This window comes from Hyperolius riggenbachi, chromosome 12 (genome assembly GCF_040937935.1).
Source record: "Hyperolius riggenbachi isolate aHypRig1 chromosome 12, aHypRig1.pri, whole genome shotgun sequence".
Taxonomy (NCBI): Eukaryota; Metazoa; Chordata; class Amphibia; order Anura; family Hyperoliidae; genus Hyperolius; species Hyperolius riggenbachi.
In genome coordinates, this window is record NC_090657.1 from 237,666,757 (window position 1) to 237,693,967 (window position 27,211).

A 27,211-nucleotide genomic window follows, 5' to 3' on the forward strand; every position below is an offset into this window, starting at 1 on the left:
ATTACATCTGTCCTTCCATGTAATAACCCACTGATCACCTGTCAATCACCTATCACCCATCAATCACCCCCTGTCACTGCCACCCAACAATCAGCCCCTAACCTGCCCCTTGCGGGCAAACTGATCACCCACCCACACCAATAGATCGCCCGCAGATCCGACATCAGATCACCACCCAAGCGCAGTGTTTCCATCTATTCTCTCCTCTAAACACTCACTAATTACCCATCAATCACCCATCAATCACCCCCTATCACCACCTGTCACTGTTACCCATCAGATCAGACCCTAATCTGCCCCTTGCGGGCACCCAATCACCCGCCTACACGCTCAGATTGCCCTCAGACCCCCCCTTATCAATTCGCCAGGGCATTATTTACATCTGTCCTTCCCTGTAATAACCCACTGATCACCTGTCAATCACCTGTCAATCACCCATCAATCACCCCCTGTCACTGCCACCCATCAATCACCCCCTGTCACTGCCACCCATCAATCAGCCCCTAACCTGCCCCTTGCGGGCAAACTGAACACCCACCCACACCAATAGATCGCCCGCAGATCCGACGTCCGATCACCTCCCAAGTGCAGTGTTCACATCTGTTCTCTACCCTAAACACCCACTAATTACCCATCAATCACCCCCTGTCACTGCTACCTATCAGATTAGACCCCTATCTGCCCCTAGGGCACTCAATCACCCGCCCACACCCTCAGAATGCCCTCAGACCCCAGCCCTGATCACCTCGCCAGTGCATTGCTTGCATCTATTCCCCCCTCTAATCACACCTTGAGTCACCCCCTAGCACACCTACCCATCAGATCAGGCCCTAATTTGCCCCGTGTGGGCTCCTGATCACTCGGCCAAACCCTCAGATCCCCCTCAGACCCCCTTCCGATCACCTCCCCAGTGCATTGATTGCATCTATTTTCCCCTCTAACCAACCCCTGAGACACCCATCAATCACCTCCTGTCACCCCCCTAGCACTCCTATCCATCAGATCAGGCCCAATACAACCTGTCATCTAAAAGGCCACCCTGCTTATGACCGGTTCCACAAAATTCGCCCCCTCATAGACCACCTGTCATCAAAATTTGCAGATGCTTATACCCCTGAACAGTCATTTTGAGACATTTGGTTTCCAGACTACTCACGGTTTTGGGCCCGTAAAATGCCAGGGCGGTATAGGAACCCCACAAGTGACCCCATTTTAGAAAAAAAGACACCCCAAGGTATTCTGTTAGGTGTATGACGAGTTCATAGAAGATTTTATTTTTTGTCAAAAGTTAGCGGAAATTGATTTTTTATTGGTTTTTTTTCACAAAGTGTCATTTTCCGCTAACTTTCTGACAAAAAATAAAATCTTCTATGAACTCGCCATACACCTAACGGAATACCTTGGGGTGTCTTCTTTCTAAAATGGGGTCACTTGTGGGGTTCCTATACTGCCCTGGCATTTTAGGGGCCCTAAACCGCGAGGAGTAGTCTAGAAAACAAATGCCTCAAAATGACCCGTGAATAGGACGTTGGGCCCCTTAGCGCACCTAGGCTGCAAAAAAGTGTCACACATGTGGTACCGCCGTACTCAGGAAAAGTAGTATAATGTGTTTTGGGGTGTATTTTTACACATACCCATGCTGGGTGGGAGAAATTTCTATGTAAATGGTCAATTGTGTGTAAAACAAATCAAACAATTGTCATTTACAGAGATATTTCTCCCACTTAGCATGGGTATGTGTAAAAATACACCCCAAAACACATTATACTACTTCTCCTGAGTACGGCGGTACCACATGTGTGGCACTTTTTTACACCCTAAGTACGCTAAGGGGCCCAAAGTCCAATGAGTACCTTTAGGATTTCACAGGTCATTTTGCGACATTTGGTTTCAAGACTACTCCTCACGGTTTAGGGCCCCTAAAATGCCAGGGCAGTATAGTAACCCCACAAATGACCCCATTCTAGAAAGAAGACACCCAAAGGTATTCCGTTAGGAGTATGGTGAGTTCATAGAAGATTTTATTTTTTGTCAAAAGTTAGCGGAAAATTGATTTTTATTGTTTTTTTCACAAAGTGTCATTTTCCACTAACTTGTGACAAAAAATAAAATCTTCTATGAACTCACCATACTCCTAACGGAATACCTTGGGGTGTCTTCTTTCTAAAATGGGGTCATTTGTGGGGTTCCTATACTGAACTGGCATTTTAGGGGCCCTAAACCGTGAGGAGTAGTCTGGAAATCAAATTTCGCAAAATGACCTGTGAAATCCTAAAGGTACTCATTGGACTTTGGGCCCTTTAGCGCAGTTAGGGTGCAAAAAAGTGCCACACATGTGGTATTGCCATACTCGGGAGAAGTAGTAGAATGTGTTTTGGGGTGTATTTTTACACATACCCATGCTGGGTGGGAGAAATAACTCTGTAAATGGACAATTGTGTGTAAAAAAAAATGAAAAAATTGTCATTTACAGAGAGATTTCTCCCACCCAGCATGGGTATGTGTAAAAATACACCCCAAAACACATTCTACTACTTCTCTTGAGTACGGCAATACCACATGTGTGGCACTTTTTTGCAGCCTAACTGCGCTAAGGGCCCCAAAGTCCAATGAGCACTTTTAGGCTTTACAGGGGTGCTTACAAATTAGCACCCCCCAAAATGCGAGGACAGTAAACACACCCCACAAATGACCCCATTTTGGAAAGTAGACACTTCAAGGTATTCAGAGAGGGGCATGGTGAGTCCGTGGCAGATTTCATTTTTTTTTGTCGCAAGTTAGAAGAAATTGATTCTTTTTTTTTTTTCTTTTTTTTGTCACAAAGTGTCATTTTCCGCTTACTTGTGACAAAAAATAATATCTTCTATGAACTCACTATGCCTCTCAGTGAATACTTTGGGATGTCTTCTTTCCAAAATGGGGTCATTTGGGGGGTATTTATACTATCCTGGAATTCTAGCCCCTCATGAAACATGACAGGGGGTCAGAAAAGTCAGAGATGCTTGAAAATGGGAAAATTCACTTTTTGCACCATAGTTTGTAAACGCTATAACTTTTACCCAAACCAATAAATATACACTGAATGGGTTTTTTTTATCAAAAACATGTTTGTCCACATTTTTCGCGCTGCATGTATACAGAAATTTTACTTTATTTGAAAATTGTCAGCACAGAAAGTTAAAAAAATCATTTTTTTGCCAAAATTCATGTCTTTTTTGATGAATATAATAAAAAGTAAAAATCGCAGGAGCAATCAAATAGCACCAAAAGAAAGCTTTATTAGTGACAAGAAAAGGAGCCAAAATTCATTTAGGTGGTAGGTTGTATGAGCGAGCAATAAACCGTGAAAGCTGCAGTGGTCTGAGTGGAAAAAAAGTGCCTGGTCCTTAAGGGTTAGAAAGACTGTAGTCCTCAAGTGGTTAAAGGAGAACTGTAGTGAGAGGTATATGGAGGCTGCCATATTGATTTCCTTTTAAGCTATACCAGTTGCCTGGCAGCCCTGCTGATCTATTTGGCTGCAGTAATAATAATAATCCAAGCATTTGTATAGTGCTTTTCTCCTGTCGGACTCAAAGCGCTCAAGAGCTGCAGCCACAGGGACGCGCTCAAGAGGCCACCCTGCAGTGTTAGGGAGTCTTGCCTTGAACTCCTTACTGAATAGGTACTTGACCTAGCCAGGATTCAAACCCTGGTCTCCCATGTCAAAGGCAGAGCCCTTAACCAGTACACAATCCAGCCACTGTAATGTGAACCACACCAGAAACAAGCATGCAGCTAATCTTGTCAGATCTTACAAAAATGTCAAACACCAGATCTGCTGCATGCTTGTTCAGGGTCTAGGGCTAAAAGTATTGGAGGCAGAGGATCTGCAGGATAGCCAGGTAACTGGTATTGCTTAAAAGGACGTTCGGCCATGCGCTCTTAGTTCGGCCATATGGTGTTCGGCCGAACTCAAACATCACCCAAACAGGGTGATGTTCTGCAGAACCCGAACAGTGGCGAACACTGTTCGCCCAACACTATGCTCAATACAAGAGAAAAAGTAGACAAGACAAATAACATTTATATCACACTTTTCTCCTGGCGGACTCAAAGGACCAGAGCTGCAGCCACTAGGGCATGCTCTATAGGCAGTAGCAGTGTTAGGAAGACTTGCCTAAGGTCTCCTACTGAATAGGTGCTGGCTTACTGAACAGACAGAGCTGAGATTTGAACTCTGGTCTCCTTTGTCAGAGGCAGCGCCCTTATCCATTACAGCATGCAGCCACTGCTTACAGATATTTAGCCAGACATGGCCTTCTCTTTTGTGTTATTTGTCTTGTCTACTTTTTCTCTTGTATTGAGCATAAATAGTAAATTTTAGGCCAGCAATTTCAGGCCAGCTTCAGTTGGTATAGTGGTTAGTGTGGTACGCAGCGTGACCAAGTGTCTTAGCGACACGAAACGGCCGTCGCTCTCCGCCATCCACACCCGCCGCCCACCTCCTCCACCATCACCGCTCCACACCATGGTATGTTGATCGTTTTAACTGCTATATAGAGTCCTATGTGATGATTCTTCCTCACTGCTGCAATAAAACACGGATGTTACAAGACGGAAGGTGCACGCATCTCTCTTCTTTACCATTACGATAGTGGTTAGTGTGCTTGTCCACCATACAGTGAGACCCAGGTTCAAATCCCAGCCAATGTGAGTTGGCTTTTATGCTACAAATCCTTAAAGGGAACCTAAACGGAGAAGGATATGGATTTTTCCTTTTAAAATAATACCAGTTGCCTGAATCGCCTGCTGATCCTGTGTCTCTAATACTTTTAGCCACATCCCCTGAACAAGCATGCAGATCAGGTGCTCTGACTGAAGTCAGACTGGATTAGCTGCATGCTTGTTTCAGGGTGTGATTCAGCCACTATTGCAGTCACAAAGATCAGCTGGACTGCCAGGCAACTGGTATTGTTTACAGGAAACATCCATATCATTCTCAGTTAAGGTTCCCTTTAAAGGAGAACTGTAGTGAAAGGTATATGGAGGCTACCATATTGATTTCCTTTTAAGCAATACCAGTTACCTGGCTATCCTGCAGATCCTCTGCCTCCAATACTTTTAGCCCTAGACCCTGAACAAGCATGCAGCAGATCTGGTGTTTGACATTTTTGTAAGATCTGACAAGATTAGCTGCATGCTTGTTTCTGGTGTGATTCACACTACAGTGGCTGGATAGTGTACTGGTTAAGGGCTCTGCCTTTGACGTGGGAGACCAGAGTTTGAATCCTGGCTAGGTCAAGTACCTATTCAGTAAGGAGTTCAAGGCAAGACTCCCTAACACTGCAGGGTGGCCTCTTGAGCATGTCCCTGTGGCTTGCAGCTCTTCAGCGCTTTGAGTCCGACAGGAGAAAAGCGCTATACAAATATTTGGATTATTATTATTACTGCAGCCAAATAGATCAGCAGGGCTGCCAGGCAACTGGTATAGCTTAAAAGGAAATCAATATGGCAGCCTCCATATACCTCTCACTACAGTTCTCCTTTAAGCAATGGTTCTATTGCATTGAGCATAAATGTTAAATTTTAGGCTAGCTTCACTTACTTCGGTAGTGGTACAGTGCTTGGGGTGACGTGCCCACCACACAGTGAGATCTGGGTTCAATTCCCAGCTATGGTATGATGTATACTCATGTATGTATTCCCAGCTATGGTATGATGTATACTCATGTATGTATTCCCAGCTATGGTATGATGTACCAGCTATGGTATGATGTATACTGGTTTTTAAAATAGTATAATTCCCTGGCAGAAGAGACCCTCCTCCCTCCGGTAGGAGGGAGGAGGGAATAGGTAGAAGGGTAAAAGGGAGGTGGGAGGAGGCCAATTAAAATTGCCCTAGCAGAGTGTGTAGCAGCTGTCCCATAACTAATTAGTGTAGGTAGGCAAATGGTATAAAGGACCTTGCTTGGAGGAGGGAGGGAGGGTGGGTCCTCCAGCAGTGATATGTATTTCACTCAATTAGGTGGGGCTCCAGGTATTAGAGCTTTTGAAACATGTTTTCTATCATTTTTCCAGTTGATAGAATTTTTTAAAACTTTGAAAGTTCGCCTCCCCATTGAAGTCTATTGCGGTTCGCGAACTTTTTCGCGAACCGAACCTTTCGCTGAAGTTCGCGAACAGGGTTCGCGAACCTAAAATCGGAGGTTCGGCCCATCTCTACTCTGCAGCAGGACCACACGAGCCTTGCTGTTTTTACGAGACAGCAGCTAGATACCAGGGCCAGATTACATGCTGATGGGGCCCCTTAGACTCTGCTGGGGCCCCAATCAGGTGATTGGAATGATTAGTGGGATAATCTTACCCTGTCTACCTCTCCTAGATTGTAAGCCTTTCAGGCAGAGTCCTCCTCCTTTTGTGTCCTACCTGATCATGCTCCTCCAATACTGTGCATCCATGATATGCATATGAGTGAACTCAGCTTGCCTAATCCCCATGCTCCCATCCAGTGACTGACTAAGAATTACCTTGTACTCATTTGGCTTGATTTACTAAACCATGATAAGTCATATCACTGCAGTTTTCGCACACATTTTCGTATTTGCGTGCGATCAGGGGGTGAATGGAGTATCTTCCGAATTAGAGCATATCGGGGGATACAAAGTCCTTCATGGTCAGAGGTGGCACTGTGGAGCAAGTTTCCTGGTCCAGCTTTCCCCAATCCCCATTTGGGAGGCCGTATCTCTGGAGCCCTTAGCCCCAGAGACCCTAAATTTCAGGTGTGTGAAGCAGAGGATAATGGCTACATGTGGGCATAATCGGGGTCATGCTAGCCCTCCAAGAACCAGAGATACTGCACCCCAAAAAAGGAATTTGATATGTATGTAGAAGGCATATTGACCTTCTTGCACTCCAAATTTGGGGTCACTGGCACCCCCAAAGCCAGAGATATACCCCACATTTTATTGCATTTCGTGCCTGCGTGCCCCCTCTTTGGGAGGCCATATCTCAGAGTCAGACGCCCTTTCCTGGAGTGACCCCAAATTTCAGGTGTGGTTATTAAAGTTTAGGGGCTACACATGGGTACAGGTGTGTTCACGCTAGCACATCTCCCCCCCCCCCCCCCCCCCCGAGAATTATAGTTACCAGACCCCAAAAATTGAAAGAAAATTGTTCAAGTTTGAAAATGTCCAAGTTTTGGCATTAACTGTTTTTGAACCCCAGGGCTCAGAGCTTAGCTTTTAATGCCAGTGCCTAGCTCAAATCATGTTCTACATGCACTACAAATTTGGGGTATCTGACTTGCCCAGAGCCGGAGATATTGGGTTTCAAACAAGTTCAGAAACCATATACTTTTTTCAAAATAACCCAAAACAGTTTTTGGGGTCTAGCTCAGGTATACTTGGGGCCAGGGCCCCCAAACAAGTCATGTGTCTTCACCAGGTAGAGGAACACCTGCATGCCAAGCTTGGGGCCCCTGGCCCCCATAGTTCAGCATTGGGCATCCAATGTCCATTTTTGGGTGGCCAGGGCACTTTCAGCAACTTCCGTTCTGTTGGTGCCAGTGGGCCCAAAGTTGCTGTGTAGGGCCTTCGAGGAACCCCGAGAGTGCACAGCAAATTTGGTGTTTCTGCGACTTCAGTTCACCAGATATGGCCTTTTCCCCCAGTTACTCGGACACACTCCTGCTCCCCAACTTGTGGGAACAGTTTAGGGAGGGCCCCTTCCTATCCCGATGAGACTATACACTAGTGCCTATAGCAGTGGTGGCAAACCTATGGCACACATGCCCGAGGCGGCATGCAGAGCCATCTTTGAGGGCACACGTGCTGTGCCTGCCACCACTACTGATCGCTGTGCTTCCAGTGCTGTCCCCACCACCGCTGCCTGTGCCCCACTCTTTCACTTATAGTAATAGACCTCAGAATTCTGGGCAACAGCCAAGCCAGAGAGGTACACGCTACCTGCATCTAGTGTACTGCAAATGCGGAAGGGACGTCAGTCACTTCCTGCATTCTGAGTACGCTGGCCACGGGCAGCTTTTGTGCTTTCTTTGGCCAAGACCATACAGCAGTTTAAGAAGAAAGGTTCCACTTATAACAGGCCCCGCCATGGTCGATGTAAGTAGTTGAGTACATGTCCTCAATGTCAAATCCACAGGTTGTCTTTTGCAAGTAAACATATGAGTGCTGGCAGCATTGCTGCAGAGGTTGTAGGGTTGGATGGTCAGCTTGTCGGTACTCAAACCATATGCTGCTCACTCTATTAAACTGGTCTGAAATGTTGTGTGGTACTATTGGTTGCTAAGCCCTGTCCGTGTCTTGGTTAGTATGTTGTGTGGTACTATTGGTTGCTGAGCCCTGTCCGTGTCTTGGTTAGTACATTGCGTGGTACTATTGGTTGCTGAGCCCTGTCCATGTCTTTGTTAGTATGTTGTGTGGTACTATTGATTGCTGAGCCCTGTCCATGTCTTGGTTAGTATGCTGCATGGTACTACTGGTTGCTGAGCCCTGTCCATGTCTTGGTTAGTATGTTGTGTGGTACTACTGGTTGCTGAGCCCTGTCCATGTCTTGGTTAGTATGTTGTGTGGTACTATTGGTTGCTGAGCCCTGTCCATGTCTTGGTTAGTACATTGCGTGGTACTACTGGTTGCTGAGCCCTGTCCATGTCTTTGTTAGTATGTTGTGTGGTACTATTGGTTGCTGAGCCCTATCCATGTCTTGGTTAGTATGTTGTGTGGTTCTACTGGTTGCTGAGCCCTGTCCATGTCTTGGTTAGTACGTTATGTGGTACTACTGGTTGCTGAGCCCTGTCCATGTCCTGGTTAGTACGTTGTGTGGTACTATTGGTTGCTGAGCCCTGTCCATGTCTTGGTTAGTACGTTATGTGGTACTATTGGTTGCTGAGCCCTGTCCATGTCTTGGTTAGTATGCTGCATGGTACTATTGGTTGCTGAGCCCTGTCCATGTCTTGATTAGTATGTTGTGTGGTACTATTGGTTGCTGAGCCCTGTCCATGTCTTGGTTAGTATGTTGTGTGGTACTATTGGTTGCTGAGCCCTGTCTATGTCTTGGTTAGTATGTTGCATGGTACTATTGGTTGCTGAGCCCTGTCCATGTTTTGGTTAGTATGCTGCGTGGTACTACTGGTTGCTGAGCCCTGTCCATGTCTTTGTTAGTATGTTGTGTGGTACTATTGATTGCTGAGCCCTGTCCATGTCTTGGTTAGTATGCTGCATGGTACTACTGGTTGCTGAGCCCTGTCCATGTCTTGGTTAGTATGTTGTGTGGTACTATTGGTTGCTGAGTCCTGTCCATGTCTTTGTTAGTATGTTGTGTGGTACTATTGGTTGCTGAGCCCTATCCATGTCTTGGTTAGTATGTTGTGTGGTTCTACTGGTTGCTGAGCGCTGTCCATTTCTTGGTTAGTATGCTGCATGGTGCTACTGGTTGCTGAGCCCTGTCCATGTCTTGGTTAGTACGTTATGTGGTACTACTGGTTGCTGAGCCCTGTCCATGTCCTGGTTAGTACGTTGTGTGGTACTATTGGTTGCTGAGCCCTGTCCGTGTCTTGGTTAGTACGTTATGTGGTACTATTGGTTGCTGAGCCCTGTCCATGTCTTGGTTAGTATGCTGCATGGTACTATTGGTTGCTGAGCCCTGTCCATGTTTTGGTTAGTACATTGCGTGGTACTATTGGTTGCTGAGCCCTGTCCATGTCTTGGTTAGTACATGTTGTGGTACTATTGGTTGCTGAGCCCTGTCCATGTCTTGGTTAGTATGCTGCGTGGTACTATTGGTTGCTGAGCCCTGTCCATGTCTTGGTTAGTATGTTGTGTGGTGCTACTGGTTGCTGAGCCCTGTCCATGTCTTGGTTAGTACGTTATGTGGTACTATTGGTTGCTGAGCCCTGTCCATGTCTTGGTTAGTATGTTGTGTGGTGCTACTGGTTGCTGAGCCCTGTCCATGTCTTGGTTAGTATGTTGTGTGGTACTATTGGTTGCTGAGCCCTGTCCATGTCTTGGTTAGTACATGTTGTGGTACTATTGGTTGCTGAGCCCTGTCCATGTCTTGGTTAGTATGCTGCGTGGTACTATTGGTTGCTGAGCCCTGTCCATGTCTTGGTTAGTATGTTGTGTGGTGCTACTGGTTGCTGAGCCCTGTCCATGTCTTGGTTAGTACGTTATGTGGTACTATTGGTTGCTGAGCCCTGTCCATGTCTTGGTTAGTATGTTGTGTGGTGCTACTGGTTGCTGAGCCCTGTCCATGTCTTGGTTAGTATGCTGCGTGGTACTACTGGTTGCTGAGCCCTGTCCATGTCTTGGTTAGTATGTTGTGTGGTACTATTGGTTGCTGAGCCCTGTCCATGTTTTGGTTAGTATGCTGCGTGGTACTACTGGTTGCTGAGCCCTGTCCATGTCTTGGTTAGTACATTTTGTGGTACTATTGGTTGCTGAGCCCTGTCCATGTCTTGGTTAGTATGCTGCGTGGTACTATTGGTTGCTGAGCCCTGTCCATGTCTTGGTTAGTATGTTGTGTGGTACTATTGGTTGCTGAGCCCTGTCCATGTCTTGGTTAGTACGTTATGTGGTACTATTGGTTGCTGAGCCCTGTCCGTGTCTTGGTTAGTAAGTTATGTGGTACTATTGGTTGCTGAGCCCTGTCCATGTCTTGGTTAGTATGTTGTGTGATACTATTGGTTGCTGAGCCCTGTCCATGTCTTGGTTAGTATGCTGCATGGTACTACTGGTTGCTGAGCCCTGTCCATGTCTTGGTTAGTACATGTTGTGGTACTATTGGTTGCTGAGCCCTGTCCATGTCTTGGTTAGTATGCTGCGTGGTACTATTGGTTGCTGAGCCCTGTCCATGTCTTGGTTAGTATGTTGTGTGGTGCTACTGGTTGCTGAGCCCTGTCCATGTCTTGGTTAGTACGTTATGTGGTACTATTGGTTGCTGAGCCCTGTCCATGTCTTGGTTAGTATGTTGTGTGGCACTATTGGTTGCTGAGCCCTGTCCATATTTTGGTTAGTATGCTGCATGGTACTACTGGTTGCTGAGCCCTGTCCATGTCTTGGTTAGTACATTACGTGGTACTATTGGTTGCTGAGCCCTGTCCATGTCTTGGTCAGTACATTTCGTGATACTATTGGTTGCTGAGCCCTGTCCATGTCTTGGTTAGTACATTTCGTGGTACTATTGGTTGCTGAGCCCTGTCCATGTCTTGGTTAGTATGTTGTGTGGTGCTACTGGTTGCTGAGCCCTGTCCATGTCTTGGTTAGTACGTTATGTGGTACTATTGGTTGCTGAGCCCTGTCCATGTCTTGGTTAGTATGTTGTGTGGTGCTACTGGTTGCTGAGCCCTGTCCATGTCTTGGTTAGTACGTTATGTGGTACTATTGGTTGCTGAGCCCTGTCCATGTCTTGGTTAGTATGTTGTGTGGTACTATTGGTTGCTGAGCCCTGTCCATGTCTTGGTTAGTATGCTGCATGGTACTACTGGTTGCTGAGCCCTGTCCATGTCTTGGTTAGTACATTACGTGGTACTATTGATTGCTGAGCCCTGTCCATGTCTTGGTTAGTACATTTCGTGATACTATTGGTTGCTGAGCCCTGTCCATGTCTTGGTCAGTACATTTCGTGATACTATTGGTTGCTGAGCCCTGTCCATGTCTTGGTTAGTACATTTCGTGGTACTATTGGTTGCTGAGCCCTGTCCATGTCTTGGTTAGTACATTACGTGGTACTATTGGTTGCTGAGCCCTGTCCATGTCTTGGTTAGTACATTTCGTGGTACTATTGGTTGCTGAGCCCTGTCCATTTCTTGGTTAGTACATGTTGTGGTACTATTGGTTGCTGAGCCCTGTCCATGTCTTGGTTAGTATGTTGCGTGGTACTACTGGTTGCTGAGCCCTGTCCATGTCTTGGTTAGTACATTTCGTGGTACTATTGGTTGCTGAGCCCTGTCCATGTCTTGGTTAGTATGTTGCGTGGTACTATTGGTTGCTGAGCCCTGTCCATGTTTTGGTTAGTACATTTCGTGGTACTACTGGTTGCTGAGCCCTGTCCATGTCTTGGTTAGTACATGTTGTGGTACTATTGGTTGCTGAGCCCTGTCCATGTCTTGGTTAGTACATTTCGTGGTACTACTGGTTGCTGAGCCCTGTCCATGTCTTGGTTAGTACATTTCGTGGTACTACTGGTTGCTGAGCCCTGTCCATGTCTTGGTTAGTACATGTTGTAGTACTATTGGTTGCTGAGCCCTGTCCATGTCTTGGTTAGTACATTTCGTGGTACTATTGGTTGGAAAGAAAATGGAATACTTACCTTGGTGAGCTGGAAGCCTCTGGATTCTTATGATGCTTACCCCTCAGTCCTTTTCTGCCTCCTGGATCCAGCACAGAATGCCCCTGAACTCCATGCGCAGCAATATTTACTTATTGGCTTCCAGTGCAGGGGCAGTAGAAGCTTTATGATCGGGCTCCAGCAGAAATAGCCAAGCCCCATCAGGTCTGCTCTACTGCACAGGTGTGATGTAACATTTTGTGAAGCAATACAGACGTCTGATTATGTGGTGATCTGCAGAATCACCAATAATGCAGACGCTATACCTGATTATGTGGTGATCTGCAGAATCACCAATAATGCAGACGCTATACCTGATTATGTGGTGGTCTGCAGAATCACCAATAATACAAGTATAGCTAACAGGGAACAGTGTGAGATGTGCTTGGTGCAACAGTAACTGAATAGTTAAATGAGACATCACCAGAGGAGCTGGTGGGTACTATCAGAAGAGCACCTCACCAGTGGCAAGGGCCCACTGGTGAGTAGAGAGGTCAGACAGATTAGGTTCGTTAACTGAGAGGCAGGTACAGTACAAAATCAGAAGGCGAGAGAGTAGTGAGGATTCAGGTAGAGGTTCAGCAACTAGATCAGATGGGCAGAAGTACAGAAACGTAAAGCAAAAGCAAGGTCAGAGATAAGCCAGTCATACACAGAATATCAATAATACAATAAAGCATTAATCCTAGTCTTGTGTGAAATCCCTGGTTTCCTCCCAGATCAAAGCACACCGGATACTAGTCTAAGGTCTGAGCGCTAACACTGATGTATTCGCAACAGCAGACCGGTTGCGAATGAACAGCGAAAGCTTAAGAAGCAGAGGAGATCTCACAGCCGCGCCCACAACAATCAGCCAATCCTGAGCGGCGTGAGTCCCCTCTGACGTCAGCCGACCAGCGGGTCAGCTGACGTTCCTCCTCCCAGCATAAAGGTCCTGTCTACGCGTGCGGCCGCGCGATACAGCAACCCTATGTGCAATTGAAAATTCCGTCCTCGGCGTGCCACACGCCAGAGGAACAGCTGAACCCCCCGAGCAGGAGAGTGAAGCGTCTGCGGAGTCACCAGGCGTATCCGCAGCCGCTGCTTCAACACTCATTACATGTGAGTTGCCTTTGCCTGCACAGGAGAGCAGACCCGATCAGGTTTGGCTTTTTCTGCCAGAGCCCAAACAGAGAGCCTCTACTGCGCCTGCGCTGGGGCCCTGATGGTAAATATTGCCGTGTGCTGCTGTGCCTGCGTAGTGCTGCTTGTTGGGCTAATTTTTAGAGGAGCCAGCGCTGGATCCCCAAGGCTACAGAGGATGGGGAAAGTCTCATTAGGATCCTGAGGCTTCCCCTTCTCAAGGTAAGTACTACATATGGGCTGTATACCTGTTCACTGCACCTGTGTAAGTGTACATTGTATTGGTCAAGTCAGTACATACCTTTCACTTCATCTCCCCCCCCCCCCCCCCCCCATATAGACAAAACAAAAGGCAGAGCCAGAGGCAGGCTTCCTGGAAGGTCTGTTCGAGGTTGCGCTGTCATGATTTTGTGCGGTCCTCAACCAAGTACAGTGTTCAGAAGAAGGCACGTGTCATCCAACCCCCAAGATTGTCAGGACGTAGTTGACTATTTAACACAGAACACCTCATCTTTCTCAGCTTCCACACGGAAGCATGACATATCTTCCTCCTCCTGCTCTGATTTTGGCACCGCACTTAACACTCAGTCGGCCGCCACCACCAAAGTGCCATCACCCCAAGGCTCAGCGGTGTGGAAATTTTTTTTGATGTGTGTCTGCCTCAGATAAGAGCAATGCCATCTGTACTCTCTGCCACTGAAAATTGAGCCATGGAAAGACCAAGACCCGCGTAGGGACAACTACCTTACAAAGGTACATGATTACAAAGCACAAACTGCAATGGGATGACCACCTGAGGAAAAGCAGCACACAAAAGCAAAGCCACACACCGCAGTGGAAGATACCAGGCTGCAATTTTTTCTTAAAAAAGGAGATGCCTAAACTGTACCTTGATGTTGAAAGGCAAGCGGCGACATCTCTGGCACACAGCGTTGGGTTAAGGGACCATCTGACCACGGATGCCTGGTCTGCAAAGCACGCTCAGGCCTGCCCGAACTAAGTCAGTTCCCACACACAGCATCTCTGCCTGCACGCCGTGTGACTGCCTGCCCCAAGACTAAGCCGGTCCCCAGACAGCATTTCTGCCTGCAGCCCGCTTGACTGCCTTCTCCGCCACCACCAACAGGGCCCAGGACTCCTGGCGGATTTTTTTTCTTTTTTTCTCTTTTTTTTTTTTTTTTCTCTTAGGCCAAGCGGTTGCTATAGTAACTTTTCTGGTGTGTGTACATGCCTGCCTAATTTTTCTGGCTGCAGCTGCAACAACAAACTAAAAGGCATGTACATGTTTTCATTCCCCTTTGTGATCGTTACCTTGCTGCGGTGAAGGGGATTGCGTATCCCAATGAAGCAATGACCGCCGGCTATATGAGTGTCACGAGGGGTGGCGCACCAAAGATAATAAGGTTGTTGCTTCATTGTGGACAGACCAAATTCGATCAGCTGGACAATCACTGTTGTTCTGTCATTGAGAGCTACCTCAGCCTGGTGACCATATGGGCTTGAAAACTGCTATCGCCTGCACTCTCGCCATGGTGCACTCCAGTCCAGCACGGCCATCACAACACAAACCACTGTTTACGGTGTGTTACACAGTGAGTTTAGTGTGTCAGTGTGAAGCAGTGCTCTAATTACACTCCCTGACTGATGTATGCACATACAAGATGTTTTAAAGCACTTTAGGCCTCCAATTTAGCATGCAATGTGATTTCTGCCCTTAAAACGCTGCTTTGCATCAAATCCAGATTCTTTCCCCGGGACTTTTGGCATCTATCTTACTCATCCATGCAAAAACTCAGATGTTAGACCCCTTGAAACATCTTTTACATCACTTTTGTGGCCAGCGTAAGTGTTTCTAGTTTTCAAAGTTCGCCTCCCCATTGAAGTCTATTGCAGATCGCGAAAGTTTGCGGAGGTTCGCGAACCTAAAATTGGAGGTTTGGTCCAACTCTACTCTCCTTACCTTTGTATCCTATGTCATCACACCTCCTCCCTTCTCCATATTATCTGGTCTGATTTCCTACAGTCATGGAAAGGTTAGGTCATCAGGTGGTTATGTTGATGATGAAGTTAAAGAGAACCTGAGGCCAAAATGTATTATAAAACCATACTTGCCTGAGAAGTGGGAAGCCTAATCCTAATGAAGCTTTCCTCGCTGTCCTCTGGTCCCCTGTTCCCGTACGCGGACTCTTCAGCTGATCAGGGCCGCACTCCTCTTCTTGCATGTGGCCTGTCCTGTGCCGTAGAAAGAGTGGCTTATGGCACAGGTGCGGGCGATCTCGTGCAGGCGCAGTATGGCTACACTCATGTGTGAAGAGGGGCGTGGTCCCGATCCAATTACCGACAAGCTTTGGAGGGTCTGCCCTCGGCGATGGAGGACCAGAGGACAGCGAGGGAAGCCTCAATAGGATCTATAAGCTTTTCTCTTCTCATGTAAGTATGTGATTTTGTTCCTGAGCTTCGGCTGGAGTACACTTTAAGACGCTGACAAGACTGGCCATGTGCTTGCACTCCGGGGTCTGGAAACTTAAGGCACGTACCCTCTACACAATTTCTACTATGATTTTTTTCCAGCGACCAGAGATTTTTTTATTTGAGCAACAAATGATTATTTATGTGATCTTGCAACATAGGCACAGGCGTGCGATTATGCGAATGTTTTGCGATGCGTGGCTAGAACTACGGTCATTGGGATCGGATCTTTAAAGTCCCCGACAACTCCTGTGCAAACTGCCGCAATCCTCTCTTATTTGCCCCCAACGTTTGCCGTCTCGTGTACCCGCTGGCAGGGAGATGGATCGGGGGGCGTGGCTGGGATCCATCCTCCTGCGTCATCAGGTGAGTATTTAGCTTTACAATAGAGAGAAACAAGTGGAGGGGGATTCCAACAGGGCATTACCTTTTATTCTTTATTTGTGAAATATATATTTAAATATATTTTTAAAGTACTTAGAAAATGTCCAAAGACAATTTGCCTATCAATGCGCCGTAATGGTAAAAGATGTTCTGTGTCCATCCGGGAAGTGACAAAGGACCTGACAAAGACGTAAGGACCCTGAAATGTGATGTCAGACCTCTGGCACGCCAACAGTGTGAGGCATGTTTGATCCAGCATATGGACCATCGGGAGCTGGTAACGGCAGGCCACGGCACCGGGCAGACATGGCCACGGCACCGGGCAGACAAACTGTGCAGGACATCTCCGCCATTCCAGCGCATTGATAAGCGAGCTGTCTTCAGGCATCTAGTAAGTGCTTTTCATCTTTTTTTTATGAATTGTGATAATAAAAGGTAATACCCTATTGGAGTGCTCCTTCTTTGCTGCAGTGTGTGATCAGAGGTCAGCGCAGGTTTAGAAAGTCATTGTATGAAGGGAATGGTAAATTCTTCACCACAATATATCAAATGCTCAGAGGTAGGTATCCGCCAAACATCAAAACTAGAAAAGGCTTACCAGCTCCCAACAACCCACATTATAAGGTTGTGAAATGGCTCAGGTCACAGATAGCGTCCAGGGAACATCAGGCGTCGTGAAGATCCAGTGGTTTCAGGAATTTATATAGGAAAACAAAAAACGGCAATATCTAAGCGTAACCCGTTTATTTAGATAAAATTTCTTTAAAAGGCAATAGACATAAAAACGATAACTCACATACGGGGCCCATAAACAGGGAACCCCAGAAGATTAGCGCGCATGTAATGGTCAATCGTAGATCAATAGACAATGGTGCCACCTGTTACCTTCCCGACCGGTTTCGCAGTCTTGCGTCATCAGGGGAGAAACATTCCTGAAACTTTACCTCCATACGGATGTCCACTGGATCTTCCCGACGTCTGATGTTCCCTGGACGTTATCCGTGACCTGAGCCATTTTACAACCTTATAATGTGGGTTGTTGGGAGCTGGTAAGCCTTTTCTAGTTTTGATGTTTGGCGGATATCTACCTCTGAGCATTTGATATATTGTGGTGAAGAAATTACCATTCCCTACATATGACTTTCTAAACCTGCGCTGACCTTTGATGTATGCCTGACTTCTGAACTTTTGGACATTGTTCTTCTCAGCGGCGGTTCCATTGTCTCTTGGCGCCGATATATTTGCTACTATATAGTGTGTGATCAGGGCTGGACTTTGAGGAGCAGGAGAGAGCAGGCATTACAGTGGGCTCTTATATATATCATTGTTTGCTCATTTGAAAACTTACAATGGAACTGAGATATTTTTGGGGCAAATCTTATGTCTCTGACAATAAGCTGGCATCCCAGGGTGCTCTGCCAGTAAACTGACATCCCATGGTGCTCTAGCAGTAAACTGACATCCCATGGTGCTCTAGCAGTAAACTGACATCCCAGGGTGCTCTGGCAGTAAACTGACATCCCAGGGTGCTCTGGCAGTAAACTGACATCCCAGGGTGCTCTGGCAGTAAACTGACATCCCAGGGTGCTCTGGCAGTAAACTGACATCCCAGGGTGCTCTGGCAGTAAACTGACATCCCTGGGTGCTTTGGCAGTACTCTGATATACCAGGGTGCTTTAGAAGACCAAAGTTGTAAGCAGCTCCCTACCAAATAAAGTGCAAGGTGCTGTGGTTGTGGAACTTCCACCCAGAAGTCCAAACATGTAGCAAAGAAGGAGTCTTGACCTGGCATCATCTTGCAGTAATATCAGCTCTTCTACTGAGGAATCTTGCAGGATACAGCAAAGTTTGGCAGCAATGTGACATTTCAAGAGACATCAGAGCAGCAAATCGGCCTTCAGTGAACCGGGACCAATCAGAGTGCCTGGACACCTGAAGGCCAACCAACCAAATTACAGTGGGCAGTCATATCACAAGATCCCTAATAAACAACTGATGGATAACAAACAATGCGGGTTTTATGTGCATGTGCCCACGCATGTGTATATTGCTTATTTGTTTTCCGGCATAGTCGTGAGGTTTTTTTTTTTTTTTTACGCTTTTCATGCAATTTTTTTTTAATTAACTTCCCATATGCCACACCTTCCCTTTGTTGTTTGGTGCTTTTTGTTTGTCTGCAGTTCCCCATCAGGTCTGTTTTGGGCTGATAGTTGGGGAGCTGTGAAAGTTTGACACCCAGGCACTTGGATTGGTCCCTGTTCATTGAAGGGAACTATGTAAGGCTGATTTGCTGTTCTGATGTTTAGTGGGTTAGCAATATGTGATGTTTAGAGAGGTACTTCCTCTCTTTCTCAATTGTTGCTGTCTTTTGCTGTGTCCTGCAAGATCCCTTAATAAAGGAGCTGATCTATACTGCAAGACGGTGCCAAGTCAAGACTCCCCCTTTGCCTTTGCATCCCAGGGAGCTCTGGCAGTAAACTGACATCTCCGGGTGCTCTGGCAGTAAACTGACCTGTGCCATAAGCCACTCTTGCTATGGCACAGGACAGGCCAAATGCAAGAAGAGGAGTGCAGACCGGATCAGCTGAAGAGTCCGCGTACGGCAACAGGGGACCATAGGACAGTGAGGAACGCTTCTTGCCAGAGCACCCTGTGATGTCTATTGTCAGAGCACCCTGTGATGTCTATTGTCAGAGCACCCTGTGATGTCTATTGTCAGAGCACCCTTTGATGTCTATTGTCAGAGCACCCTGGGATGTCTATTGTCAGAGCACCCTGGAATGTCCATTTACTGCTAGTACAGGAATATAAAACAGAAAACCGAGAGCCCAATATAGTGTAGTATGTATTGGAAAATAGGAGAGTATATGAATCGTAAGCATTTATACTTACAAACCAGGGTTACTACAAAGGCAACCACTGTAGAGGCAGGTGAGGACTGAGGAGTTTAAGCCTCTCCCCACTCAGGACTAAGATGTCGCTCTCTGTGGATAGGAGAAGAAGAGGGTGTAACACCCCTCCACCAGAGTTGGATATCTTAATTTGTAGAGCTGTAAAAAGGTGCCAAAAAGGATAAAATTTGATAAAATAGTTTAAAATGTTCGGGAGACGGTGGTGGGCCAACCAACCCAAAATCGATACGATGCTGTAAGTCGAAATAACAATTTATTCACATACTCCTAGAAACAATTGGCAACATGTTTCGCAGGCATAACCCCGCTTCTTCAGGCAATAAACAGGAGTATCAAACAGCCAGGGGGTCCAGTATTAGCTTGGCAGTATTAGCTTGGCACCTCTAGCTGCTTGAAGAGGGTTGTGGTCCCGATCAGATTACAGACAAGCTCTTATTAGTAATCTTTGGAGGGTCTGCCCTCGGCGATGGGGGACCAGAGGACAGTGAGGGAATTGTGCATCCCAGGGTGCTCTGACAAACCATTGTCGCATATTTCATGTCTGATCAGCTGTTTTTTGCAGGTCAAAAAATTTCCCACACTCAGCATATCAATGTCTTTTTACCAGTGTCAGAGATTTCATGTCTGATCAGCTTATTATCGCAGGTCAAAAAAATTCCCATACTCATCTAACAATGGCGAGAGGACATATTGATATGCTATTTCATGTCTGATCAGCTCAATGTTGCTAGTCAAAACATTAGCCACACTCAGCATATCAATGTATTCTCACCAGTGTCAGATACTTCATGTCTGATCAGCTGATTATTGCTGTTTAAAACATTTCCCACACTCAGCATATCAATGTCTTCTCACCAGTGTCAAATATTTCAGCACTGACAAGCTGATATTTGCAGGTCAAAACATTTCCCACACTCAGCTTGTAAGTGATGAAATATCTGACACTCATGAGAGGAGGTATTGATATGCTAAGTTCCTGGTCAAAACATTTCTCAATCAGCATATCAATATGCTTCTTACCAGTGTCAGATATTTCATGTCTGATCAGATGATTATTGCAGGTCATCTTCTCACCAATGTCAGCCATTTTAGCTCTTACAAGCTATTTGCAGGTCAAAACATTTCCCACACTCAGCATATCAATATGTTCTCTCGCCAGTGTCCGATATTTCAGCTTTGACAAGCTAATTTTCTGGTAAAACATTTCCCACACTCAGCATGTCAATATGTCCTCTAACAAGCGTCAGATATATCATGTCTGATCAGCTCATTATTGCTGTTTAAAACAGTTCCCACTCTCAGCATTTCAATATGTCCTCTCACCAGTGTCAGATATTTTATGTCTGATCAGCTAATTATTGCAGGTCAAAACCTTTCCCACTGCCAGCACATCAATGTCTTCTCACCAGTGTCAAATATTTCAGCACTGACAAGCTGATATTTGCAGGTCTAAACATTTCCCACACTCAGCATTTCAATACATCCTCTCATGAGTGTCAGAGTGTGGGAAATGTTTTGACCTTCAAATATCAGCTTGTCAGTGCTGAAATATTTGACACTGGTGAGAAGACATTGATATGCTGAGAGTGGGAAAGGTTTTGACCTGCAATAAGCTGATCAGACGTGAAATATCTGACACTGGTGAGAGGACATATTGATATGCTGAGAGTGGGGAATGTTTTACCAGCAAACAACTTGTCACAGCTGAAATATCTGACACTGGTGAGAGAATATATTGATATGCTGAGTGTGGGAAATGTTTTGGCCTGCCATAATCAGCTGAACAGGCATGAAATATCTGACGCTTGTTAGAGGACATATTGAAATGCAGAGTGTGGGAAATGTTTGGACCTGCAAATAGCTTGTAAGAGCAGAAATGGCTGACACTGGTGAGAAGATGACCTGCAATAATCAACTGATCAGACATGAAATAGCTGACACTGGTAAGAAGCATATTGATATGCTGAGTGTGGGAAATGTTTTGACCAGGAACTTAGCTTGTAAGAGCTGAAATATCTGACACTCATAAGAGGATGTATTGATATGCTAAGTTCCTGGTCAAAACATTTCCCAATCAGCATATCAATATGCATCTTACCAGTGTCAGATATTCATGTCTGATCAGCTGATTATTGTAGGTCAAAACATTTCCCACACTCGGCATATCAATGTATTTTCAAAAGTGTCAGTTCATGTCTGTTTAGCTGATTATTGCTGTTTAAAACATTTCCCACTCTCAGCATATCAATATGTCCTCTCACTAGTATCCGATATTTCACGTCTGATCAGCTTATTATTGCAAGTCCAAAACAATTCCCACACTCATGATATATCTGACGTTTGTTAGAGGACATATTGAAATGCTGAGTGTGGGAAATGTTTTGACCTGCAAACAGCTTGTAAGAGCTGAAATAGCTGACACTGGTGAGAAGTAGACCTGCAATAATCAGCTGATCAGACATGAAATATCTGACACTGGTAAGAAGCATATTGATATGCTGAGTGTTTGAAATGTTTTGACCTGCAATAATAAGCTGGACAGACATGATATATCTGACGTTTGTTAGAGGACATATTGATATGCTGTCTGTCCAGCTTATTATTGCAGGTCAAAACATTTCAAACACTCAGCATATCAATATGCTTCTTACCAGTGTCAGATATTTCATGTCTGATCAGCTGATTATTGCAGGTCTACTTCTCACCAGTGTCAGCTATTTCAGCTCTTACAAGCTGTTTGCAGGTCAAAACATTTCCCACACTCAGCATTTCAATATGTCCTCTAACAAGCATCCGATATATCATGTCTGTTCAGCTTATTATTGCAGGTCAAAACCTTTCCCACTCTCGGCATATTTATGTATTTTCAACAGTGTCAGATATTTCATGTCTGATCAGCTGATTTTTGCAGGTCAAAACATTTCCCACACTCAGCATATCAATACATCCTCTCATGAGTGTCAGAGATTTCAGCCCTTACAAGCTAAGTTTCTGGTCAAAACATTTCCCAATCAGCATATCAATATGCATCTTACCAGTGTCAGATATTTCATGTCAGATCAGCTGATTATTGCAGGTCATCTTCCACCAGTGTCGGCTATTTCCGCTCTTACTAGCTGATTATTGGAGGTCAAAACATTCCCCACACTTGGCATATCAATGGGCTCTATTTGCAAAGGGCAGTTCGGTAAAATAATTTTAGTATTTTAAACAGTTTTTTTCCAAATTCACTAAAGATTTTCCGCATGAGGCAGACGTTTGGTAATTTACTGAACAAACATGCTTCAATTCTCTAAGCCCTACTCGGTAAGTGTCACTTACCAGCCGTGGGGCAGGGAGCTGTGTGTATGTGTCGGAGGTTTTCTCTGCAGGTTTTCTCTCCCCATCATCCCTTTAGATGTGCTGCAGCCACCAGGGGGAGCTCTTCTGTATGGCAGAATACAGATTTTCACATCTAAAGGGATGCAGAAAAGCCCCCCAAAATGTCGTCTTCCTCTGCTACAGTGAAAGACCCGCCCGATACCCAATCACATGTAATCAAATTGAGAAGCAGGGCCGTGTGGCTCTCCCTATTGGCTGCCTGGTTCCCCCTGAAGGCTGTCTGTCAAATCTACCGCACAGAGAGATCATGAAGGAAGCGAGGTTATCGGTTGCTATGAGCTGGAGAAAAATACCAAACACTTTTGCCCGGTATACCGAATGCGGAAATCTCTGTGTATTGCAATTTCTTGACATCTCCTGAGGCATTTATCACACAAGTCGGTAATTTACCTCACTAGTTGGTAATATTAATTTTCAGTCAGTAATTCAGTCATAATTAGGGAAAGTGATCAGTAAAATCAGTTGTTTTCAGCATTACGAAATGCAGTAATGCTTTGTGAATAGAGCCCAATTTGTCCTTTCATGAGTGTCAGATATTTCAGCTCTTACAAGCAGATGAGTATGGGAAATGGTTTGACCTGCAATAATCAAACAATGGCAAGAAGACATATTGATATGCTATTTTATGTCATCAGCTTACTATTGGAGGTTAAAACATTTCCCACACTCAGCATATCAATAAGTCCTCTCACCAGTGTCAGATATTCCAGCTCTGACAAGCTATTTGCTGGTCTAATCATTTCCCTTTACTCAGCATTTCAATGTCTTCTCAACAGAGTCAGATATTTCAGCATTGATAAGCTGATATTTTCTGGTTAAAACAATTCCCACACTTAACAACATATCAATATTTCCTCTCACCAGTGTCCTATAATTCATGGCTGATCAGCTTATTATTGCAGCTCAAAATATTTCCCACACTCAGCATATCAACATGTTTTCTCACCAGTGTCAGATATTTCACATTTGCTGGGTGAAATATTTCCCACACTCATCTGACGCTGATGAGGGAACCTATTGATATGCTATGTCTTGTCTGATCAGCTTATTAGTGCAGGTCAAAAACATTTCCTACATTCAGCATATGATGTCATCAGTTTATTTTCCCCTCTGGTTTCCTTTAAGTAATACAGACCTATATATAAGACCCGAAACAGACAACTGAGGAGAATAGAAGGACGAGAGACAACTGGGTCATATGCAGACCAACAGCACAGTGCACCAAATAATGTCTGACCGGTTTTCATTCCTGTTTGGCTTTCCGTTTCTTACAGGCAGCATGTTGGAGCTCTCAGGCTACTTCTTGCCATCTCACTATCAATGTTCCCCTTTGTAACATGGCTTTACATCTACATCAACAAGGAGATGACATCATGGCCAATCAGTACTATAGAGAGGAGGAGGATTGCCGCAGGAATGCCACATTACTGCAACTTGGAACTTTAGCCCAATCTCAGAACTCCGAAGCATTGGACCAATCAAAGCATAGAGAATTCGTTCAGCGGAAATCACTGTTATTTTACATGTGACACAAGACTCGGATATTACCCAATATTTCATGAGTCATTTGGCCTAAAATTTCCATGGTAGTCCCATTACTGCAGTAAATTTCCTCTTCCTCTGATTGGTCCAATACTCAAAAGTATTATAATTAACCAACTTTATTAACAAAATGACAAAAAAACCTTTCCTCTGAAATGGGTAATTTGCATTTTCAGTAATCCGATTTTTTTCTAGAATCGGAGATCGCCATTTCCGACCATCTCTAAGAAACTGGCAATCAGGTCCTTTCAACCACAAAGCAGCCTTATTAAGCACTGGAATACACCCATCACAAACATGTCAGTGTTTCTTCTTCTGAAACTATTGGCAGACTTGACTGGAGAATAGCAACAAGGGAAAACACGGGAGGGGGTCATATCTACACAATGGATTTTTTTTAATACATTAAAAAAGAGTGCTGTGGTAATTTGAAAGCCAGAGACAGCTGCTAGTGAAATATTGGAAAAAATTACCAATAATCCACTACTTAATTTTGGATATTAAAGATCAGTTATTTTCACCTAACCTTGTTCTCAAGCAAGCTGTCCCTCTACTGATCCCTAACCGGTTCCCCACCACAAAATGCCTAATCAACCACCCAAGCGATGCCTAGCCCTAACTGCCCGCCCCACCAACTGCAATTCCCGCCCATCCATAATACAAGATGTTGTGACAACCCGAATCCCTCTTTAACCTCCCTAGCGGTATGGACAGAAATGTCCGTTAAAAAAAACATGCTGTGAACAGTATAAACATGCATACACATCAATACTCTCCTGCACTGTATACTAGACCCTTGCTTGACACATTTTGGCAAGTTACAGGAAAAAAAAAGTTTTAAAAATAAATTTTATCACTGTTTGCACAGAAATCCTGGGGAAATTGAACGCTGGGTAGGTTAAAGTTCTATGATTTTAGATGTGGGGATTCATCATTCTCTTTCTAGACCCTTCTCTTAGCTACAGCACCTGTTTGGAGGGCCCTTACATGTATATTTGCAACTATATTTGGTATATTGCTTTATAAAAGGCTTGGTTGTCTGTTACAACACCATTTATTTTTGTCATTTATTTTGCTAGGAACAAAGATACCTGAAGAATTAGTGGAGATTTTGAAATCCGAGTCCTTCCATTCCCACTCTGAGGGACTTCAGTCTGAAGAGAATGGCTGGTTTACATGAAGATGACTTATATGGATCCTTAGAGATGCAGATCACACCTCATTTCTGATAATATAATACATGATACACTAAACATTCCTGTTGTGCGGACAAGTCCAGGGTAATTGGCATCATCCTGATTCAATACTTCTGAATTAAGAGATAAAGGGAAGACCATAAGACCAAAGTGAGTAAAGTATGTAGGGTGTCAAGCCCTCATCAATTACTTTATGCAGGTGTGAAGGGTCTCGTTTAATCACAAGCTCCCCCCTTTGATACCTGACTCACTGGATCGGGCAGCCAGATGGAGCTGAATGCACATCAGGGGTATAGGACACCCCTGTGCCTCTCTGGCAATCTGCACAGCACTTTGTAATCCCGATCACCTTGTCATCAGTGAAGCCAATAGCCAGCTGTTACTGCTGCTCCAGCTGGGGCCCCACTGAATCCTAGCTCCACTCCTAATGGACCAAAGTGCTGTTGAAAATAGTTAATATTTGTTTAGCATTTTCACATTAAAGGCCGGTTCACACTGGCGCTAAAAGGAAGGGGCTTGGTGCTCCTCGCTTAAAGAGAACCTGAGATGAGAAGCGTCTCACGTCCCATACTTACCTGGGGCTTCCTTAAGCCCCCTTGAGGCCACTTATCCCTCACAATCCCCCTGGTGGCTCTGGACCCTGGTAATTCAGCCCTTCATTGGGCATGCGCGCCCCGGCATGCTCCTCCGTCATGCTCCTGTCCCTCAGCCATGGGAGCGCAATGTGCTCCTTTTCCCTCTCCCTGTACATAGTACAAGTTCAGTGAGCACCGTTTTATTTACCAAGCCCACGCTGCATCTGGTCTGCTCTTCCTCCTGGCATCTGCGTGCTTTATGCCGAGATCCTCCAACTTCTGATGTATGTCATGTCATCATGAGCCTCCGGGGGCAGCATACAGCACAGAGGAAGAGTAGACCAGATTCAGAGTGGACTAGGTAAATATAACTGCACTTTACAAGGAAGGGGAATCTGGCTATGGTGCGGGGGGGGGGGGGGGGGGAGGTTTCTAGCATGATGCTTCTGCTGGTGGCCCGGGCCACTGAAGTTCTGCCCATGTGACTTAATTTAATCAGCTCTGCTGAGACACTAATTACATCACTTGTGAATATGTGCCATTTCCTGCCAAACATGGACTGTGGGTGGGGCTTGAGGATAGGGTTGGGAAGTCCGGCCCTATAATATTTATCTCTAAGGCAGGGAACACACTAGATGCGATTGTGCATGTGTTCGGATGGCAAAACCCACACAATTCTACAGGCTATTGAAGTCATTAGTCTTGCTCTGGAAACCGCTCATCGTGTTTTGTTTGGGGATTTTCCATGCATTTTTAAATCGCACATCTTTCTGCTTTTCCCTGCACGATGTGCACATTTGCATACAGTATATTCTGCCAGAAATGCAAAATAATTGCAGAACAATAGCGGCAAAACTTTAGCAGAAAACGCAAACATAAAAGCCAATGGAGACCTTGAAATTGATGGGGAAAATGGCCCTGCAAGTGTGTTCCCTGCCTAAGCAGTGGAGATGACTATTGTAGTCAATGTTCTGAGTACTCACAATGCACAGAAACCTACAGACTGTGACAGGGAGGGGAGCCAAAATCAGAATGGGAACTCTGGCCATTAGAGTTGGGCCGAACCTCCGATTTTAGGTTCGCGAACTTTCGCGGAAGGTTCGGTTCGCGTTAAAGTTCGCGAACCGCAATGGACTTTAATGCGGAGGCGAACTTTGGAAAAAAAATTATGCTGGCCACAAAAGTGATGGAAAAGATGTTTCAAGGGGTCTAACACCTGGAGGGGGGCATGGCGGAGTGGGATACACGCCAAAAGTCCCCGGGAAAAATCTGGATTTGACGCAAAGCAGCGTTTTAAGGGCAGAAATCA

General features: G+C 45.3%; 1 protein-coding gene across 2 annotated transcripts in view; it reads left to right on the forward strand.

Moving 5' to 3' along the window:
- Positions 1–26,294, forward strand: part of LOC137541226 (tubulin-specific chaperone D-like) — a 64,059-nt gene extending 37,765 nt beyond the window's left edge. For both annotated transcript variants that reach the window (XM_068262415.1, XM_068262416.1), the window contains one exon: positions 25,211–26,294. In XM_068262415.1, coding sequence (XP_068118516.1) covers positions 25,211–25,234 — 24 coding nt within the window. In that variant the 3' untranslated portion in view covers positions 25,235–26,294. The remainder of the gene's footprint in view (positions 1–25,210) is intronic.
- The last annotated feature ends 917 nt before the right edge of the window (positions 26,295–27,211 follow it).